The sequence below is a fragment of the Pseudorca crassidens genome, chromosome 7, assembly GCF_039906515.1.
Source record: "Pseudorca crassidens isolate mPseCra1 chromosome 7, mPseCra1.hap1, whole genome shotgun sequence".
Taxonomy (NCBI): Eukaryota; Metazoa; Chordata; class Mammalia; order Artiodactyla; family Delphinidae; genus Pseudorca; species Pseudorca crassidens.
In genome coordinates this window covers 106,172,303-106,192,655 of record NC_090302.1, presented here as the reverse complement: position 1 = coordinate 106,192,655, position 20,353 = coordinate 106,172,303, and the positions used below count along the sequence as shown (strand labels likewise).

Below are 20,353 nucleotides of genomic sequence, written 5' to 3'. Positions count from 1 at the left end.
ATAAGGAGAGGAACCAGAGTTTACAGTGGAAGGCAAGGGGAGGAAATATTCTATCAAGGTTCTGATAGGAGACTTGTAAAATTCAAAAGGAAAATAACATACAGTTAATACCTTATTTTCAGGTAAAGATTGAGAGTAAAATCATTCAGACTCCAGTATATAAATATAGGTACATATATATGAATATATAGAAATTTATGTTTGGTGACTAATGAAAACACAATGGAACAAAGTTCTAACAGTATTTTTCTCTTTCCAGAAAGAGGAAACTGTCAACCAAAATCTATCTTTTAGTGGTTTCATTATAGAGTCATAGATAGCTTTAACTTTGGAGCAAAAACTCCTGCATAGAGTTCAGTATAAAGTGTCATCAAGGGAAGGCAGCAACTCTGGTGGCCTCCTGGGGGCATTGTAGCAGACTCTGTTGGTGGCCCACTCCTGTCTCTTCAGTGTCCTATGTCATAAATCCAGCTGCCAATACCTGTATGGCTTTGCCTGACAGTTTTTTCCTAAAGCTGCCCCAAATGCACGAGTTGCTATATAAATATCCCAGGTCCCTTGCCCCTGAGTGGAATAACTCCCAGGTATATGTTTGATACTGTTTCTTAGAGTTTCCCCATGGGAGTGACTCCCTGTTGCCCACAGTGGTATGTAGCTCTGTAACATATTCGTTATCGGTCACCTGCTTTTCCCTTTATTTATCACTTGCCCTTCCTCCTGCTGGGTTTTTTGTTGTTCGTTTGTTTGTTTGTTTTTAGCACCTCCCTTATAAGCTTTCACACACCCTTTCTCAGGATCTGTTTGTGAAAGAATCCAAAGTAAGACAGGCACATTAAATACTGTAGGTCACGGGCAGAGTAGGAGCTGCACTAAATTCTCTCTCTTTATAAGTACACTTTTTTCTTTTGAATGGTGGTGGTGGTGGTTTAATCCCTACCCTGTACTCTTCATCTCCCTCCTTATTTGCCCCTCAAACCTTGGTAGGAGGAGAAAGGGGCTCTAAATCATTTGTCTATGCCCTGGACTCCTAACCTAATTGCAGAACAAAATCGCTGGAGGTGCTTGTTATAAACACAGGTTCCATGGCCTCATCCTTAGTTTCTCATCCCTTAGATCTTAGGTAGGGCCCAGGAATCTACTTCCATCAGTGTTCCAGATCATTCTGGTATTGCTGGTATGGTCCATCTAACAATTATTTGGAAAGCTTTGGGTCACGAGTTATGGAAGCAGCATGTGTCCACACATGGCTTCCTTGAAGAGGCATCAAGAAATGTGCATTCAAGTCCTGAGTCAGCCACCAGCCAGCATTTTTTTAATCCTAAATAAAACATTTAGCCTCCCTGAGCTTAAACAATGAACAGTTGGCCTAAATAAGCTTCCAGCTTCCCTCCAACTCCAGCAATCTGTGATATTTCATGGAAAGTTTGGTTTGGGGATGAAATTTCTTTGGCGCTGTATCTATTGGATATTACGTCCTAGAATTTTTTCTTTTCATGTCTTTTAGGAGCTAAAGGAGTGCTCAGGTCATGTATTTGTGGATTCTGTGCCCGAATTCTGCCTACCAGAGGTAAGATTAAAGTGAATCTTGTTGTAGAAACAAAGCATATCTTATCATCTCTCAAACTGAAATCAGGAAATAATTTTCAGGGGCTTAGCTTCCTGTTTTCAAATTGAAATGGATCTGTTATTCTAGGCACTTTGTTTTACAGCTAAAATATCATTTAGGAGCTTTTTATATTGTCTGTAAATCACTGAAGTCACTCTCTTCTTCCCGTCCCTAGCTTTTTCTATAATCCACATTGACAGTCACACTGGAGCATAGTTTTGAGCAAGGTAAAGAAATATCTCAAGCCTTTTAATTTTGTAATTACAGTCATCCCTCGGTATCTGCGGGGGATTGGTTCCAGGAGCCCCTGTGGATACCAAAATCCACGGATACTGAAGCACTTTATATAAAATGATGGAGTGCAATGAATAGAGGTTTCACAGCCACAGATACAGAAGGCCGACTAGATAATGCCTGTGTCTTAGGTTAGCCATACTTTTTCTAGTCTTGGGTAATTGGGAGTTGCTGTTATCTAGCCAGTATAGTAAACTGTAAAAATTCTTGCTGACTTGAAATGACATATGGAATATTGCTTGAAATTCATGGATTCTGAACTGAGTCATGGATATCTGTCGCTTACATATTATCATCACAGTGAGACTTGTTATAAGTGTTTGAGTCCAGTTTCATTGTTTTAAAGGAAACAAAGATCAGTTTGCATTAGTCTTAAAGGAAACTAATCTCAGCTGACAGGCCTAATCCCCAGAGTGGCCTAGATGGAGTTCTCAGCTCACAGATGAAGTATAGGGAAGCCAGTAGCCAGTCCAGGGTTCCTGAGGAAATCAATAAGAAGCTACCATTCTATTCTTTCCGTGTGCCCAGGGGATGTCAGTGCCTGTCGAAAATACTTTCACATTTCAGTGCCAGAGAAAAAAGAAATTGGGAGTGCTGTGTCCCTTATTTTTGTCCTTTCTTCCTCTCTCTCCTTCCATTTCTACAACTTCCTTTGATATCCTTTAGATAAACTTTTTTTTTTTTCTCTCTTTGAAGTAGGTGATGTGCCCTTTTAGGACACCAGAGTGAAAGAGAGGAAGAAAAACAAAGAAGGATGTGGTAATTGAAATTGGCAAATAAGGGAGAGTTTGAGGTAAACTAGTAGGAACAAGTGTGAAGGTAGACAGTTATTGAGAATCCTGAGCTCTCCCTAACTGCTAATAAAATCTTTTCGTGATCTTCATTTGTCATTTAGGAGTTGGTGGGGCAGTTCCCCATCTGTTCAAAGATTCCTAATCGTAGGTGCTGCATTTATTCAGTTTACTGCCTGTGGCACTGACTGCTGCAGCCTTCAGCTTGTGGCCCTCAGTGGAGGATACCTGGCTTGGAGCTCTGGTGACTTTCTGACTTGCTCCATCAACTACTAAGCTTTGAAATTAAACAGTCACCGTTTCACAGTTCACCTTTGCCAAGCTAAAGCAGCACTGTTATATTTAGGGTTCTGAAGCCATATAGGTTTTTTCAACTAGTGTCATAATTTGTGGTTAATGACAAGTTATTAGTAGTCACTATTTTAAGGGAAACCAGGGCATTGTATGATCAGGAGAAAATATGAGAGTTGTTGAATTAGGAGAGAGGGACTTACTACGCTGTCCAATCTTGGCTGACTTGTGGCTGAGCCAGGCAGAACTGAAGTCCCAGTCCTCATGGAATTTATAATCTAGTGCAGCTACCTTAAATATCTTTGTATTCCCCCAAAGTCTACACTGTAGACTGTGCATAAAGTCTAGGACAGTATAGTAAGCAACCAATAAATTATGACTGTTTTGACCCAATTCATGGTCTATAGAACCCAAGTGTCTGTATATAAAAGTTTAAAATTAAAATAGTCTTTATGGGATTTCACTGAGTGAAAGTATGCAAGTAAACATATAGATGTGAATATATAAACATAGTTTGGGTGTTAAATTTATTTCTCAGGGGAAAATTTTTTATGTAGGCACTCTTGATATATATACAAGCAGAAAATATATATATATTTTTTTTTCTCCCCAGCTGTTCTCACCAAATTTCTTATCATTCTGGACTCTATGGGTTGTTTCTTAAATAGTAAAGAGAAATTTCAAATATTCCTACCCAGTTTCTGTATAGGTAGAAGGAAGGTAGGGATGCTTTTGGGTTTTACTGTTGCTTCAACTCTTCTTCCCTTGTTTTCTTCTGGACGTATCACTCTGCTACTATGTCTTAATCTTCTCATTTGTTTAAAAATGCTTCTAGAGAGTTGGTGGGGAATAGGACCAGCAGGATGTCCCATGACCCTTTGTTATGTGAGGATATTGTCTTGGAAGTGCAGTACACAGCATGGAGTTAAGTTATGTCCTTAGACATTTTATTCACACAGATTGCCATTGCCCCGGCAGTGAGCAGCTTCTGACCTCTAATCTCCACGCTGTCCTCAGGAGCTGATTATGCCTTGGCGGCTTCATTAAATCAACTTACTTTACACATAAAGTCACCAACCAGAAGATACCCACAGCCAAAATGGCACACTGTCTCTGTTATTTGCAAAGAGGGCACAGACATCTTTGTTACTTCTACTCCCTGGGGGACATAGTAGCTCTGTGACCCATTCTGCTAACTAAAACTCTTTCTTGAGTTACCCCATGCTGTCCGTACTGTACCATACAGTTTCCACGGGGTAAGTTCCGTGAGGGAGAGCTCAGAGACTAAGATGATGTCTCTGAACCGCTGCATCTCATTTTTCTCCACAGAGGGTGCTGCTTATAACGATGCAGTCCTCCAACAACAGTGCGCCAAGGCCTGTTATGTCCTGGCTACCACAGCGGGGAGGGGACAGAGCTGAGTCACACGGGATTCTTGGGCTCAGAGACATTCAGTTTTGGGGGGACAAAATGATAACTTTGAGCTGCCTGCCTTTGTACAGAATAATAACTGCCACGAGAGGGATATTCATAAAGTGCCTTGACAGTTCAGAGGAAGAAGTGGTTTCTTTCGTCTGGGCAAATAAGGAAGGCTTAGTGGGAGAAGAGAATTGAGCCTTAAAAGGCAGGTAGGACTTAAATTTATGGAAAAAAAGTTCCCTTCTACTAAAAGAGTTTTCATAAAAATTTACCAAACATGGGTAGCATTTTTTTCTCACCTGCCAACCTGTCTTTTCCCTTTTTACATGACCTTAATAATGGAGTGAAGGGTAGAGCGGGGGTTGTGATTAGGGTAGAACACAAGAGTATAACCTCCTCTTATGACTCTGCCACTACGTTTGCGGGGGCCTCTATACCCAACACTAGTGGTCAGAAGTTACTCCAAAAACAGTTGCCTCCCACATTTGACTTCTGAAGAGCTGGTTTCTGTGTGCCTCTCCCTCACGGCTGATACTGTGCTGTCTGCTTCGTGTTACGTGGTTCCCCCTGCCAGGCAGCAGCTGCTGAAGTGTCCTGTTGTCGTTCATCCTCACACGTCTGACTCGCAGAACTCTGTTTTAGTAAAATCAGAGCACCTCTGGCGGACGGGCTGCACTCTCATCAATAGCCATCCTGTCCTGCCGCGTAATGTCAACTTTAGGAAATATCCTAAAAGGAGAGAATAGAAGTGTTGCAGGAAAGGCATCATTATTCTGTAGCACCAAAGCCATTCCTCTGCATTCTGGCAACATCATTTTTCAGTCCCATCACGTTGATCTATGTGCCCCGCACAGATATCTATCATTCCCTCCCCTTTCTTTTCAGACCGAGCTAATAGATCTGTCTACAGTAGATGTGATCCTCATCTCTAACTATCACTGCATGATGGCTCTGCCCTACATCACTGAGCACACGGGGTTCACAGGCACGGTCTATGCCACAGAGCCCTCCGTTCAGATCGGCAGGTGAGAGCATTTCTTCTTGTGCCATTAGAGAGTGGCTGGCGAGCTCCTCCCTTCAGTGGTGACTGTTAATAGAGTGTTGTGCGAGGTGGGATTGTTATTTCCCTCTGAGCAGCTGACCCAGAGAACAGGCACGAATAGACAACTCTCCAGATAAAACAAATGTTCTTTGGAGTTGCCTAGAGACTGATGCTGCGAGTAATGGTCGTTAGTCTTTTTTAGAAAAATGGGAACAGGGAGTGTGCAGAGACAGCTCCTCTGTGCAGATGATACTAATTAGGGGAAGTATCATTCAGTAGGATGCCACCAGGATGCAGTGCAGAGAGCTTCGGGAGAGAAAGGAACACAGCATATTTAAGAAAAGAGGAAGAAATTTTACTACTTTGCTTTCAAAATTTCCCCCCTCTTATGGTTTAGTGCAGACTATAAATGGGGACGGCTTGTAGAAAACAGGGTAATTAGATGGTTACGTTGTCTGTACTGTTGACATAGTGAAACTCGGGACTGTATGGAATAAAAACCTCAGAGCCTTTCTTTGACTCTGAGAATGCTGTGCTGTCTCTTCCCCTGCCTCTCCCAAGCCTCCATGGGACAGATGGTTGTTTCAAGTAACCATAGCATCATTTAGTGAGAAGAAAATTACCCCAGAAGAAAAGAATTGTGTTGAAGCAAACAAAGAAGTATGGTATAAGGTAATACTATCAAGACCCAAAATATGGGATCTAAGTGCTTTGGGTTCTAGAATCTGACTGAAGTCCAATACGATGGAATTACCAGAAATGAAACAAAATATGTCCTTGTTTTTGTATCAAACCATATTACCTGCAGTGTGTACAGAAAAACATAAAGGATCTGAGGAAGAGACATTGTAGGAAAGTAAAGCACTCAAGGTGATTTAACAGTTTTGGTGAGAGGACAAGCTGAAAACATTAGATTCTAGTCTGAAAAAGTTAAAGCCTGAGGATGGACATACCAGACACTTCTCCAGAAAGCTACAGCCAGAACAATAATGAGCCTGGATCCCGGATCTTAGAATGCTGGAACTGGTACTGCTCCTTCAAGATGAAAGACAATTAAAAAAAAAAAAATGAAAGACGATGATAGTGTTAGGAATAAGTAAATAAGTGGAAATGAAGTTGTTTGGCATTCAAATGCTAATAAATTTATGGCTTGCCATGTCTGTGTGTTTATTGGGAGAGGATTTAAGTCAATGTGGAACATCTGTACTGGATTATGTAGGGGATTCAAGATGTTGAAAGTCTATTTCTAGCTTTTTGGTCGTCCCCTAGCCATCCAGGGCCCCATCAGTGCTCTGTTCCCATGTATTCCTCAGAGCATGGGATCATCGATCCAGTTGAGTGAGGCGTCTCTTAGATTCCCTCAGTTGTGATTCTGTGGTGATCCAGCTTGTGATCTGCAGAGCCTGTCCTCTGGCAGGTCCTTGAGTTAGAGTTTTAGGATTAGGCCTTCGAGTATTCTTCCATGTGGAATTTTGTTAATTCCTAAAATGTATATGAAGAAAACTTATTTTACCAGTTTAAAATGTCCATTTAATATTGTCATTAAAAAAAATCCTACCCCCACCTCTGCTGCCACCAAAATCAGGTACTTCATGCTCATTTAACTATTTGTCCTTTTGTGTTTTTAATTACCTAAATAAATAAAGGCAGAGGTCTTAAGAGTGTGAATTAAACCATAGGCTTATATATTTCATTGTTTAGAGACAAGAAGCACACCAGGCTTATGAATTAAATCATTTACATTCAGAATTTTTAACGTGAAAATTCAACGCAAAGGCTAGGTTTTTGTTCAACGTTATGTAAAATGGTGCCCACGTTTATGTGCAGCAGAGAGAGGAAAGACGACTGGGGAGGGCAGGCAGGCAAGCCCGCTTCTCTTGGCTACAGTGTTAAGAGTGCCATGTTTTTCTGATTCCTTTTTGAGTGTTCATCACTTTCGTTGTTTAAACTCAGGCTTCTCATGGAAGAGTTGGTGAACTTCATTGAACGCGTGCCCAAGGCTCAGTCTGCCTCCTTGTGGAAGAACAAGGATATTCAGCGGTAAGCAGCAGGCCGTCTACCCACCATGGCAGTAGAGCTGGGGGCTTTGCAGATGTTACCGTATTTTCTGCTCAAACGTTTATACTGTTAGAATTAAGATTCCCCTTTCCCTGTGTTATGGAAGGGTTGTGTTTGATTCAACCGTCGTATTTGACAGGCAACCATACCATATGCAAGGTAATATGCTAGGTCTGGGAGGTTTTTTGTGTTTTTTTTTTTTTGCAGTACTCGGGCCTCTCACTGTTGTGGCCTCTCCCGTTGTGGAGCACAGGCTCCGGACGCGCAGGCTCAGCGGCCATGGCTCACGGGCCCAGCCGCTCCGCAGCATGTGGCATCTTCCCGGACCGGGGCACGAACCCGTGTCCCCTGCATCGGCAGGCGGACTCTCAACCACTGCGCCACCAGGGAAACCCTGGGAGTTTTAAAAAATAAGTAAAACAGTTGGCTGTCTCTATGAGGTGCTGAGCGGTTAATGGGAAATTGGACAATTAAACAGCTAAATTACAGTCTTGGGTGGCATGTGTTATAAGAGATGCCTGGTCACAATGCTGTAGGCACTCAGAAAATGAAGAACTTTCTCTGCTTAGGGAACTGAGGAGGACATTCCTTAGGAGATGACAATTAAGGTGGGTCTCAGAGGAAGGAAAGGACTTTTCCTGATAGAAAGGGTCGTAAAGTGGGGTCCAGGCACAGCACCGTAGGATAGAGTATATTAGGGAACAGTGAGAAGTTCAGGGTGGGTTAGAATTAGCTGAGTAAAGAGGTGAAAGGCAAAACCAGACAGGGACATTGGAGCAAGATAATGAAGCGTCTGCTGTGTCAAGATGGAACTTTTTATTATTGAGAGCGGGAAGCCCATCAGGGGAGGTTGACAAGGCGGTGAATGACGTGATCGCATATATTTTTTAGGGGAAGTAACCCTGGAAGCATAAGAGAGGATGGATGGGGGTGCAGAGATGGGGGCGGGAAGCCCAGCGGCAGAGCTGATTCAGAAACCCCGGCGAGAGAACAAAGGCCTGGGCTAAGGCTGTAGATGATGAGGTGAAGTAAGTAGAAATGCAGTAGAGGAGGCGGGAGGCAGCTTGATTCTACTTCCACTCTCATATTTGATCGGCAGCAGAGGACACGAGTCAGCCCTAACATACTGCAGTTAGTTCAGCCCTGCCAACTGCTGCCCTCACCTCCCGGCACCGCCGCCCCAGCCATCCAGGCCTGGCGTCCAGAGTCTGGAGTAAAAGCCCGTCTGTGGCTTCTTAGGTCACGTGTGTTCCTTACACTCCTACCCAAGTCCGCTCTTCTCCAGCTCCCTCGCCACTGGGTTCTCTTTCCCTCTAGGTCCGTGATTTGTTTGCCATCTACTTAACTAAACTTTAGAATGTCTTGGCTTTTGTGACATTCTTTCTACAAGGATATGAATATGTAGCTAGGAGAACATGCTGTGGTTTTTATACTGTAACTGTCTCAGAGTTTGAGCACGTGAGTCTCCTCCTTTATGCATTCCTTTTTGTACGTGTTATTTATTTTATTTAACTTATGTAGCACTTGTTATGTGCCAGACACTCTTCTCAGTGCTTTATTTAATTCACTTAGTTCTTTAACGTTATCATTTTACAGAAGAGAAAACAGTCACAGAGAGGTTAAGTAAGTTATTCAAGGTCAGCCAACTAGTGGGCAGTAGGATTTGGATTCAAACCCAGGCAGCTGGGCTAGTCTGGTTCCAGAGTCCGTGCCCTTAACGCCTGTGCTGGGCTGCTTCTCAGCCACATACAGGCTTCTCACGGGCATGTGAGTACCCTCTCATGTGAGGGAAGAAGTAACATAACTGTGCACGTTTTCTCCTGTGTTTTATGGATCTTCTTGTTTCTCTGTTTCCTTGACTGGGGATATGGTGTCTGTCTGGCTTCTCATTAGGAAACGCCTTCTGGACACGCACTTGTCTGAGTCTTCTCTGTACACATGGATGGCTTCCTTGATCTGTCCGCCCACCCACTCGGTACAGGTCCCCTCCTGTCCTCGTTGTGCGTGCTTCTTCTCAGCTCCCTTCCTCCTGCCCACTGCATGCCTCCTTCCCCTTTTCTCCCTCTCCTACTGTGTGCCCACTGGCCCACATTCAACTCACTTCTCTCCATCTCCCTCCTTAGAAACCTGAGGACTTTGTTTTCTTTCCCTGTGGAACACGTACATCTTGGCTTCCCTCACTTCCTCCTTTTAAATTTATACCCTTAAATATTCTGCTACAAATAATTTTGGCACACCAGAAATGATGTTCAAAGGTCACTGTTTCCTGAATCCCAAACCCTGGGCTAAGTCTTAAGGAAGTCCAAATCCTTATTTTGCCTTTTTTTTCTGTGACCTTGGGCAGAGTCCTTGGCAGTTTTCTTTGCTTCCCATTCTTTGTAAAATACAAGATAACTGGCTCACCAGAAAAAGGGCCATCATATATTAGGGGAAAAGGTGAGTTGAACTTGAAGGAGCAGGGGACTAGGGAGGGGGCCAGAAAGTTATTTCCTAAGGTGCTTAGGAAATCGCCCTTTTTAACAAAGGTGCTAGTTGAAATAAAACCTTGAATTTGGGGCTTCCCTGGTGGCGCGGTGGTTGGGAGTCCGCCTGCCGATGCAGGGGACGCGGGTTCGTGCCCCGGTCCGGGAAGATCCCACATGCCGCAGAGCGGCTGGGCCCGTGAGCCATGGCCGCTGAGCCTGTGCGTCCGGAGCCTGTGCTCCACAGCGGGAGAGACCACAACAGTGAGAGGCCCGCGTACCGCAAAAAAAACCCCAAAAAAACCTTGAATTTGCTGTCTCGCCACCAGGTGGGCAAAAATCAGAAGCTGTTGAGAGCTAACTTGGTAGAGAAGAAGTTGGGCCAGTCGGAGACTGTATTTCATTACTTCATGCATCCTGACCATAGTTCCGATCCTGGTCAAGCATTTTGTTTTGGCTTTTGAGTGTGAGATGAGCCATAGTTACTGACAGACAAAGAGAAGAGTCTAATTATTGGAAAGATTGTGCTGAGGTGTTAGACAAACCAAGAAAGCTGTGTCCTGTTTTTCTCTTGGAGAAACTCAGCATAAATATTAGAAGTGGTAGAAAAATTTGAGGAGCTATTTTTTAATTGACATCAGATAAGAGAATTCTTTTGAAATATTCACCTAGAATTTAATCTTGGGCCAGAATACTAAAAGTGCTGCATTTGAACATTTATGCTGAAGGATTTACACCACTTTAAAAGTTCCCTCCGTCATGAGCTAGTTGATATCAAGTGTCCCAAGATACTGTGACATACTGTTTTGAGAAGCACTGGGGTTTTTTGTTTTTGTTTGTTTGTTTGTTTTTGCTGTCTAGTACAGTGACTAAGTGATGTGGGCTTTGTCTTTTTTTTTTTTTTTTTTTAATTCCTGCATTCTCCTTATCCAGTTCCTATAAAATAGGGGTCACAAACTCAGATGCCTCCAGGGGTGAGGAAGGGGTTTATAGGTAAGTACAGGAGTGAGGTGGGCTGCCAGGAATTGTGGACCAGTGACCACACCTCTCTAAAAGGGCAGCTGACACAGGGCTTCAGCAGACTTTTGGCCGTATGGGAAAGTGAGCGCATCACTGCCAAATCTTCCCTTTTACTTTTTTTTTAAAAAAGAAGCTCTAGATCTGGATGTTTTAAATGTGATTTTTTTTTTCATCTTTAAAAAATGTTGGCTCTCAAAGTAAAATTCCGTATGATCCAAGCAAAACGCCTCCATGAGTTGGATTTGAGCCCCCAGGTTTTGACTTATGCTTAAACCTTTACAGGCAGTCTCTTGGTTAAATGTCAAGAATTAATGCATCTTAGTAGCTTAAGAATAAGACCAACTAAAAAAAAAAAATGAATTAAAATCTTTCAGATTCATTGGCTTCTGACAAATTCCTTTAAATCACAGGAAGTTAGTTTGAATTAGCATTTGATTTAGTATTAGTATGTTTACCAAAAAAAAAAAAAACCATTACTCTTGCTTTTTGGCAGCTGCCTCGCTCCCTGCCTCAGTCGACACTGCTCCCTGAGATTTATTTAGAAGTTAGCCATCCTTCTCCCTCATTTTGACATTGTAGCTTATACTTCTTGAAAAAGAGATTTTTGAAGGGTAGGAAAAGGAGAATGCCTTACAAATTTTCAAGCCTCTGACGTTCCCATACACACTTCAAAATTTAGGTTTTTAATGGGAAAATTTAAAGCACAATATTCCACTGAAGAAACTTACCCAGTCTCTAGTATTGTTAATATAAGGGCAGCATTTTTTGTATAAGACTAGAAATTTACAATTATAATTAAGACTAAATCACTACAGGGTATTGTCATAATCCTCTGACAAGCATTAAGGAGTTATGCATTAATATATTCCTGGCTGAAGTGTTATGGCAGTTTTCAGTACTCAGAGCTTAAAATGTGGGTTTATATCTTTTAGAAGACATAAAAATTTTTTAAAAAGCATATTGTACTTGAAGTTCCTCTGCTCTGACACTCCTTGGGTATTTATAGAGGAATTTATCAGATCTAACTATGTAGTAGGAAGAAAATTAAAGCTATGGGCTTGGAGGTCAAATAGACTGGTGTTTGAGTTCCTTCCAGATCTGCTTCTTAGCTGCAGAAGTTTATTTCTTCTAGGTTCTGTTTCCTCGTTTATAAAATAGAAATAATATTAGCAACTTCACAAGGTTGTTGTGAGGACTAAATGAGTAATACAAGTAAAGTCCTTAAAACAGTGCCAGGCACACAGTAGGTGCTCAGTAAACACCAACAACCTTTCTCCCTTTAATGATACACTTGGTTCACATAACCCCCTTTCAGTAACCAGCACACGTCTGCCTTCCACAGCCTTATTTATCTTTCAGTGCTACCCTTCCTGACGAGAGCAAAGTAGTATAGTAGAAGGAAGACTGTTTTCCTAATCCCACTGTTGCCTCTAGTTAGCAGTGTCATTCAGATCCTGGGACTCAGTCTTCTTTTCTGTAAAATAGGAGGATTGAATTAAACTATCTCTAAGTTCGCTTATGTTATAGTTTTTAAAGATGCCCTTAAGCAGGTGCTCAGAGAGTGGCAGTACTTTGATGGAGTCGTCACAAGCTTTGCACTTCCAGAAACTTAATCATTTCATTTCACTCAGAGTTGATTAGCCTCTGAAGACTGGTTTGGGCTAACTAAACTCCCAGGATACTGACTGAGAAACAAAAATCCCATTTGATTACTTTATCCTGAGATATCTGCGTAGCTCCAGAACTAGGGTGGTTCATCTGTCTAGGACTCTCTGTTCTGGGCAGCAAGTCCACTTAAAGAGATCAAATTATAGGTAAGAGGTTTTTGATGAGCATAAAATTAAAGCAGAGATGGTTTAGCCCCTCTCAAGAATTGTTTCTATCATGCTTCGGTAGCCTGAGCAAATTGCCTTTGTACTTTTGAGAGAGAAATTGATCTAAAACAAAAAAACAGGCATTATAATCTGGTTTCAGTTTAGTATTGAGAAGTGCTTGATCTTCAGGCTTTACTTTTGGTAAATTCCATAAAGATCACTCTGCTAACCCATGTCCACCCCACCCCACTCACATGTATAGTAAGCACACTTCACTGTAATGAGAGGAAAGAAACTTTACTGCTTCTTGTATTCTTTGTATTCTGCTCTTATATTTATTTTGTTCAGTCATTCACTCATCAAACACTTAGAAAAAGCCCAACCAGTGTTTTATTTATAAGCTTTTAAGTGGTCCCTGTGGACCTAAAAGTCCTGCTCTTTTAAGAAAACACATGATGTTGTGCTGGTAGGATGGAAGAAGAGACAGCAGAGCTCTGGCATGATGTCAAGCCCTGGGAAAAAAGTTTATTAAGCACTCAAGTGTGATAAGAACAAAACAAAAAAATGAAATCTTTTAGAAAGTACTTATTAAGCATTTAGACTCTGAGAACTTGACTTTGATAAATTGGAAAGCCAGAAAAAACAGAACTAGTTCCCATTGGGTTTCCTTATCCGACTTATCCTTAATCAGCCAATAATCCTAATGGCTTTGAATGGCTCTGTAAATGCCTCTGTAATTATGGCCTCAAGCATAAGGAGAGTTTTAGGGAAAGCTGAGTTAGACAAGATGTTAGGAGATAGAAGGAAGTAATGAGGAAGTGACTAAATATCTCAAAAGAGTAAAGAAGGTGTTAGCGAAAGAAATTTGGGGGTATAAATAGGAAATTTAGAGGACTTCAGTCTCATTTGTTCATTAACTACCAAGTGCCTGGCATTATAAGTTTTCAGGGAAATGCCCCCCAAAGTTTAAGGCATAGTCCCTGTACCCAAGGAGCTTGTTGAGCAGAGATTACGTACTAAGTGGCAAGACTCAAGCTGGGTTTGGCCGGTTAAGCAGGGTTTGAATGAGGGAAGAGATCGCTCCAAGATAAGAGAACATTGTGGGCAAAAACATAGCAACATGGCATGATTGAGAGGGGACTGGCTTGGTTAAAATCAGCCAGTGCACACCAGGAAGGAGAGAAAAACATTGAAAGCTAACCTTGTACAAAAGAATATTGAAAGTTTCTTCTTTTGGAAAAGCCAACAATGCATTTGACTAATTCCTCATTTAAATCTTTTGTCTAGCTGATAGAAAACTTATTAAAATTGTTTGTGAAAACATAGTCACCAAACCTGTGTGATAAAGGAAACCTCTAACATTTCCAAAGAGAGAAATGACAAATAATTAGTTTTAGATCTGAAAGTAGTGTAGTCAGTATATAAGGTGCCAGAATAAGATACCCGAAGAATTTAAGCATAGAGTGAAGGGGAGGAATTCATAGGCACTGAATATCATAGATATATAATGTTAATAATATATATTATATATACACATACGTATGCGTGTGTGTATGTGTGTGTAATTTCTCATTTGCTGTGGTCTTTAACAGTTTTTGAAGGAAACATTTTACCCTCAGTTTAGATATATGAAGGGAAAAAAGAGGGTAGGTAAATTATTGAATATTGCAACTAAAGCAACTAAATTAGGTATGAAGACCAACCTTCTACAAATGTTCTGTACAATTAGAGTTTGTAAAAATGTCCTTGATGAGACCTGAGAAAAGCCCAGGCTGAGTTGAGGTATTAAAACACTGCCTCTGTACTAGAACATGGCCCAGAACACTTCCTAACTTATTAGTAATTCTGAGTCTCCCACCAGGCTGCCCTTATCTCAGGCTCCACCGGGAGGATCCCATTCTTGGCTCACTCACGCGGTGGTTGGCAGGATTCAGTTCCTCAGGGGTGGTGGGTAGCCGAAGCCTCCCTCGGGTCCCTGTCACATGGGCGTCTCCTCAGAGCGTCTCACCACGTGGCAGCTGGTTTCATCAGAGTGAACAAGAGGGCAAGAGAGAGACTGTGGACGAGCAGGAAGTCTTGGTCTTCTGTAACCTAATCTTGGAAGTGACATCTTGTCACTTTTGTCACAGTCTCTTCACTAGAAGCAAGCCGGTTGGTGCAGCCCACACTCAGCGGGAGGAGCCCAGGCAAGGGGGTGAATATGGGAGGCGGGGAGCCTGGGGAACCCTGTCAGAAGCTGCCTGCCACCAAACCCTAAGCTGAGCAGGTCAGACTTGACACCAGAGTCATTGGGACCTGCTTGGCCTTCCTCTTCCGGCTCACCGGTCTGTTCCTCCCTGGCGTTTTTAGCACCTCGGCGCACACTTACTGGTGCCCTTCAGATAAAACAGACATATGGATCAGCGGAACAGAATAGAGAGCCCAGAAATGAACCCACACACCTATGGCCAGTTAAAGAACGTGGGTCTAATCTAGCTGGTGTGCGACTTATTAGCTCAGCCTCGAGCCAGAGGTGTCTCAGTTGCAGGGCCTTGGCAGAGCTAAGGGCAATTAAAACAAATCCAACTGAGATGAAAGATGTGGTTGGGCTGCGTTGTTATTCACCACCCTCCCCACGCTAGCCACTCGCATGATAGCCTTCCAGCTCTGGTGTAAACGCTTCTGCTCCTATCCAGCCCAGAGTAAGAAGTCTTTATTTTTTGTGAGGGGCAGTCCTAGGAAGCCCAAGCCATGGGGCTCCCTGATCTGGAGGAATTTAAAGGAGGAGCTAAAGCAGGGGAGTAATATGGGTTCTTCCTTCAGCCCCTCCAGAGCAGTGCCTGGGCCACTCAAGTTCAGAGTCATTGCTGCTCATCAGAGTAAATCACCTTGGGTGATTTCAGCACAGTCACCTGTACTGAAGTCCACTACAGTATTGTTGGAAAATGCATGTTCTGGGGCCACGATGGCTGTGTATATTGGAGATGGTTGGAGACAGTCCTTACTCAGCATCTGTTCTGTGCCAGACGCTTACGTGCAGTGTATCATTTATCCCTCACAGAACAGCTCTAAAAAGGAAGTGATACTCTCCCTGTTTTACAAACGAGAAGACCGGCTCAGAGGTGAAGAGGCAGTGCTGAGATTTAAATCTAGACAAGTCTGTAAATCCTCCACTTTCCCCATGATGTGCCTCTGAGAGAAACCTCTCCTTCCTCAGAGTGGGTGGCAGAGAGTTGCAGGGGTGCCGAAGGGGAGAGAAGCGGTAGCAGCGGCCCCTGCCAGTAACCTCCTCCAAAGAGAGCTTCTGTGCCACTTCCCTGGCTCTGAGACTCGGGCCATCTTCCCACAGAGCACAAACGATGTGTACCTGACCTAGACGCGTATCTCAAGACCTGAGAAAAGGTGACAGGTGGTCTAGATTTTAAAGCAGGGGTGTTGTGCACACAAAATATGACGAAGAGGACTGTGGTGGAATGTTACAGGCTTGAGGGAGCCTGGCGCCGCGAGAGCTGTTTATAGCTCAGTATACAGAACGTAGGCCAAGGCAGGACCTCGATAAAGAAGGCCTTATAAAGTCATGCTAAGAGTCTTGGATTTTATCCTGAATGGAATGGTGCACTGTTAAAGTGGAGGAGGGGAGTGTGTGTATGTGCGTATATGTGTAGATTTGCATTTTCAATATATCCTTTAGGCCCTTCTGGGAGTGAAGGCAAGTGTGCAGGCAAGGATGACTCATGGCTTTCCACATCTCTTTTATTGCTTTGTACTGTTGTAAAATTTTTCCTAGACTTAAGTTCCTTGTGAGCACAGGCCTTTATGTTGTACCTGTTAAGTCCCTTACAGGACTTAAATTCTATGGCCATAGTCAGGGCTAAGTAAATATTTATTGACTAAATATTGTAAAACCTAAAGCAATTCACTACACATAGGACAGATAAGTGACATAAGAAAATCCTCAGATAAGTGAAATAAGAGAATCTTCACCTGTTTATGCAGAAGGTAAAGAGAAGAGTTGTTGATACTTTGTTGCTGGAGAAACAAAGGTGAAGAGAATTGGCACATCATGATCTGTGTGCTATTTTGGCTAAATCTCTATTCCATGTTTATATGACCAGGAACATGCACTTCACTGGCCATACAACATTGTTACGATTTTTTTCTTCTTCTTGCACAACCCTTTGTTTTCCCTTGAGTTAGTAATTATCTTGTTTGCTTATTTGCTTAGTTTTCTGTGTATATATTACTAATTTATCTCTAACCCCTCCCACATTTGTCTAAGTCTCTCCTCAGTATGTTCAAACTCTGATGGGTGGTCTAACAATTTTACCTTCTTGAAAAGTCGTCTTCCAGAGCCTTCACTCTTGCCCTGCCTGGTGTCAGCTGCTCTTGGGCCTGTGGCATGACATTCAGTTTAGGACTTTCTCCACTGTGATCCTGAAGATTTCTCGTTCTTCTCTTAGAAGCTCTGTTTTCTGGGCCTTTCTTTTTTTTGTTTACGCCTTCATTTTGCAGGGCACATCCTCCAACAACTCCCTGAGAAAGAGCGCATGGGAGGTAAATTGTCTGAGACCCTGCACGTCTAAAACGTCTTCATTCTACTCTCACACTCTGATAGAAATGTGAGTTAGATGTAGTTTTCTCATAGAATTTTGAAAGCATTGCTCTATTTTCTTCTGTCTTCCAGAAATGCTGTTGAAAAGTCCAATGCTATTGAGTCTACATCTTTGATATGTATCCTGTTTATCTCTCTGTGGACTTTTAGAATCTTCTCTTGTTCTTAAAGTTTATGATGATGTCTCAAACCTAAAGACAGTTTACGTTCATGTGTTGAGCTTAGTGGGCCCTTTCAATCTAGAACAGTGGTGGCAACTATGGCCAAGTCTCTGTTTTATGGCCACATCTGGCCTGCCAATGTTTCTATAAATAAAGTTTTATTGGCACACAGCCAAAGATTTATTTGTCTGTTTTCTTTATAATGTAAATATTTTCCCAGAATATATCTGGTGTTAATTCTTCTGGGTCAGTATTTTCAGGTATGCAATGTGTTCTTTCAGTGTATAGTTTCTTTTTATTTCGCAGTTATGGTTTTTATTATTCTGTTCCCTTGCTTGGATTTCTGTAAGGAGCTCCTGTTATCTGTATGTTGTATCTTCTATATTCTAGACTTAATAGAATACACTATAGCATAATCTGGTTCGGCAATTTCGTTGTGAAACCCCTGGTGTGAGTATCTTTTCGCTGAGTTTTTTCTTTGGTGCTGATCATATTTTTCAGAGAAGCTTCTTCCAGTCTCCTACCCTGCAGGGTATAAGCCTAACTGATGGTGTTCTGATCTGAGGAAAAGAAAATTGTTACTCTCAGTATGTAAACTTTTGCTTAAGGTGGCTGCCTCTAATTGTCAATGGTTTCTCCTAGTACGGACTCTCATTTTTATTCTCTCCAGAGAACAATCTGGTGACATGCCCGGGAAGGGAAGGGTCAATTGCTGAGCTATATGGAATAGGTGAAGAGAATTGGAAGGTTCTATTTCTTAATCAGTTTTTTCTAGGAATTTTCTTTCTTTTTTTTTAATAAATTTATTTATTTATTTTTGGCTGTGTTGGGTCTTCGTTTCTGTGCGAGGGCTTTCTCCAGTTGCGGCGAGCGGGGGCCACGCTTCATCGCAGTGCGTGGGCCTCTCACTGTCACGGCCTCTCCCGTTGCGGAACACAGGCTCCAGACGCGCAGGCTCAGTAGTTGTGGCTCACGGGCTTAGTTGCTCCGCAGCATGTGGGATCCTCCCAGACCAGGGCTGGAACCCATGTCCCCTGCACTGGCAGGCAGATTCCTAACCACTGCGCCACCAGGGAAGCCCAGGAATTTTCTTGTGTTTAGGCTCACCTTCAATCTCACTTCAAGACATACCTATTGTTTCCAATTGCTGAGCTTTTTGTGGGTTGGCAGTATAAATTAAGTCACTTGAATTGAAGTTTCCTGGGTCTGCTAAGTCAGTTATCATTTGTCTTTTTCCTTTCCACTTTCTAAAATGCTGTTGCTTTTCTCTCTTCTCTCATCTCTTTGTCTGAAGTGGTGTGTGTGTGTGTGTGTGAGAGAGAGAGAGAGAGAGAAGCCCTTTACTGTTGTTCAGTGATAGTTTAGGAGACAGCACAGAGCTAACGTACAGGTTCAGTTCTCCAGAAGGCCCTTCACCTGTACTGTACAGAGAATCTCAGAGAAGTCACTCTTCAGGCCTATTCTTGATTGTGTTCGAGCAAATGATAACATGTTTTTCTAATGACACATTTTTGTTTGTTTGTTTTAATGGATGCTCCTGATGCTGGTCTGGAAGGTTGAAAAATGGTTTTTTTTCCTCTTTTCTGTATTTACATGAAAATAATTCATCTTCATGCTAAATACATTGTTTACCTTACAGGAACTTTATTTTTGAATTTAAAAAGTTTGTGTTTTTGTGCTTTTTTTTATTTTTTTCAAAGCAATTCCATGCATTGTGGATCAGAAATTTCTGCTGGCGGGCTTCCCTGGTGGCGCAGTGGTTGAGAGTCCGCCTGCCGATGCAGGGGTTCGTGCCCCGGTCCGGGAAGATCCCACGTGCCGCGGAGTGGCTGGGCCCATGAGCCATGGCCGCTGAGCCTGCGCGTCCGGAGCCTGTGCTCTGCAACGGGAGAGGCCACAACAGTGAGAGGCCCGTGTACCGCCAAAAAAAACCAAAGAAATTTCTGCTGGCTACACTGGCTGAATGTGGAAATCACTGATTTTCACAAAGATGAATCCTGACTAACATTAATTGCAAACTCCATTTTGAGGGCAGTATAGGAATTTTTTTTCCTTTCTTTTTTGCCATGTTTTACTTTACTTTGTCCATCAATGTGCCTTTCATCTTTTAAAAATACACCACAGTGCTAATGGCATGTTCTGTAGCTTTTTGTTTTGTTTTGTTTTCACTTGGATCAAATGGTTTTGACAGACAGAAAAAGATTTGTACCACCCTTTCCTTCGTTAACAGCTATTGTAATTTCTTGGAACTTGATTTTCACTTGGGCAGTTAAGAAGACAACGCTTGTTTTTTGCATCAGTTTTTTTCTCTCTTTCTCTCTCTCGTGTGTGTGTGTGTGTGTGTGTGTGTGTGTGTGTGTCTGTGTTTGCACACGCGCATGTGCAGGCCCAACCTTCAGGCTTATGGCTTGTGAAACCTTCTCTTAATTTAATGTAAAACAGAATTCAATGATTAGCAACATCACTAAAACTGACCCAGTCTCTTCTCATGAGTCACTGACACCTGTTGAATACGAATGGTCCAGCGTCCACCCCGGAAGATGCTACTAGGCTTCACAGTTAAGAAGCACAGAGGACTGGTGACCGCCCTCCCACCCCCGCATCACATGCTTGGGACAGTGCCAGGGGTTTTCCTGGCACAATTTGATGCCCAGTGCCACGAGCTTGGGTCTGCTCTTGGGGGGACCAGGGGTCCTTCCTTCTCCTCAGTTGCTTTATGGGCATGCACTCAGCGAACCCAACTGGGTGCACATCCTGACCTTTTAAACCTAAAGGTTGGGCCTGATCAATGGTTACTTTGCACA

General features: G+C 42.6%; 1 protein-coding gene across 5 annotated transcripts in view; it reads left to right on the top strand.

The window, feature by feature from the left end:
* The window catches only part of INTS9 (integrator complex subunit 9), a 109,932-nt gene that overhangs the window by 41,802 nt on the left and 47,777 nt on the right, over positions 1 to 20,353 (top strand). For 4 of the 5 annotated variants that reach the window (XM_067745284.1, XM_067745281.1, XM_067745279.1 and 1 more), the window contains 3 exons: positions 1,505 to 1,567; positions 5,287 to 5,426; positions 7,397 to 7,483. In XM_067745284.1, coding sequence (XP_067601385.1) covers positions 1,505 to 1,567; positions 5,287 to 5,426; positions 7,397 to 7,483 — 290 coding nt within the window. The remainder of the gene's footprint in view (positions 1 to 1,504; positions 1,568 to 5,286; positions 5,427 to 7,396; positions 7,484 to 20,353) is intronic. The other variant, XM_067745282.1, reaches the window with a different exon arrangement.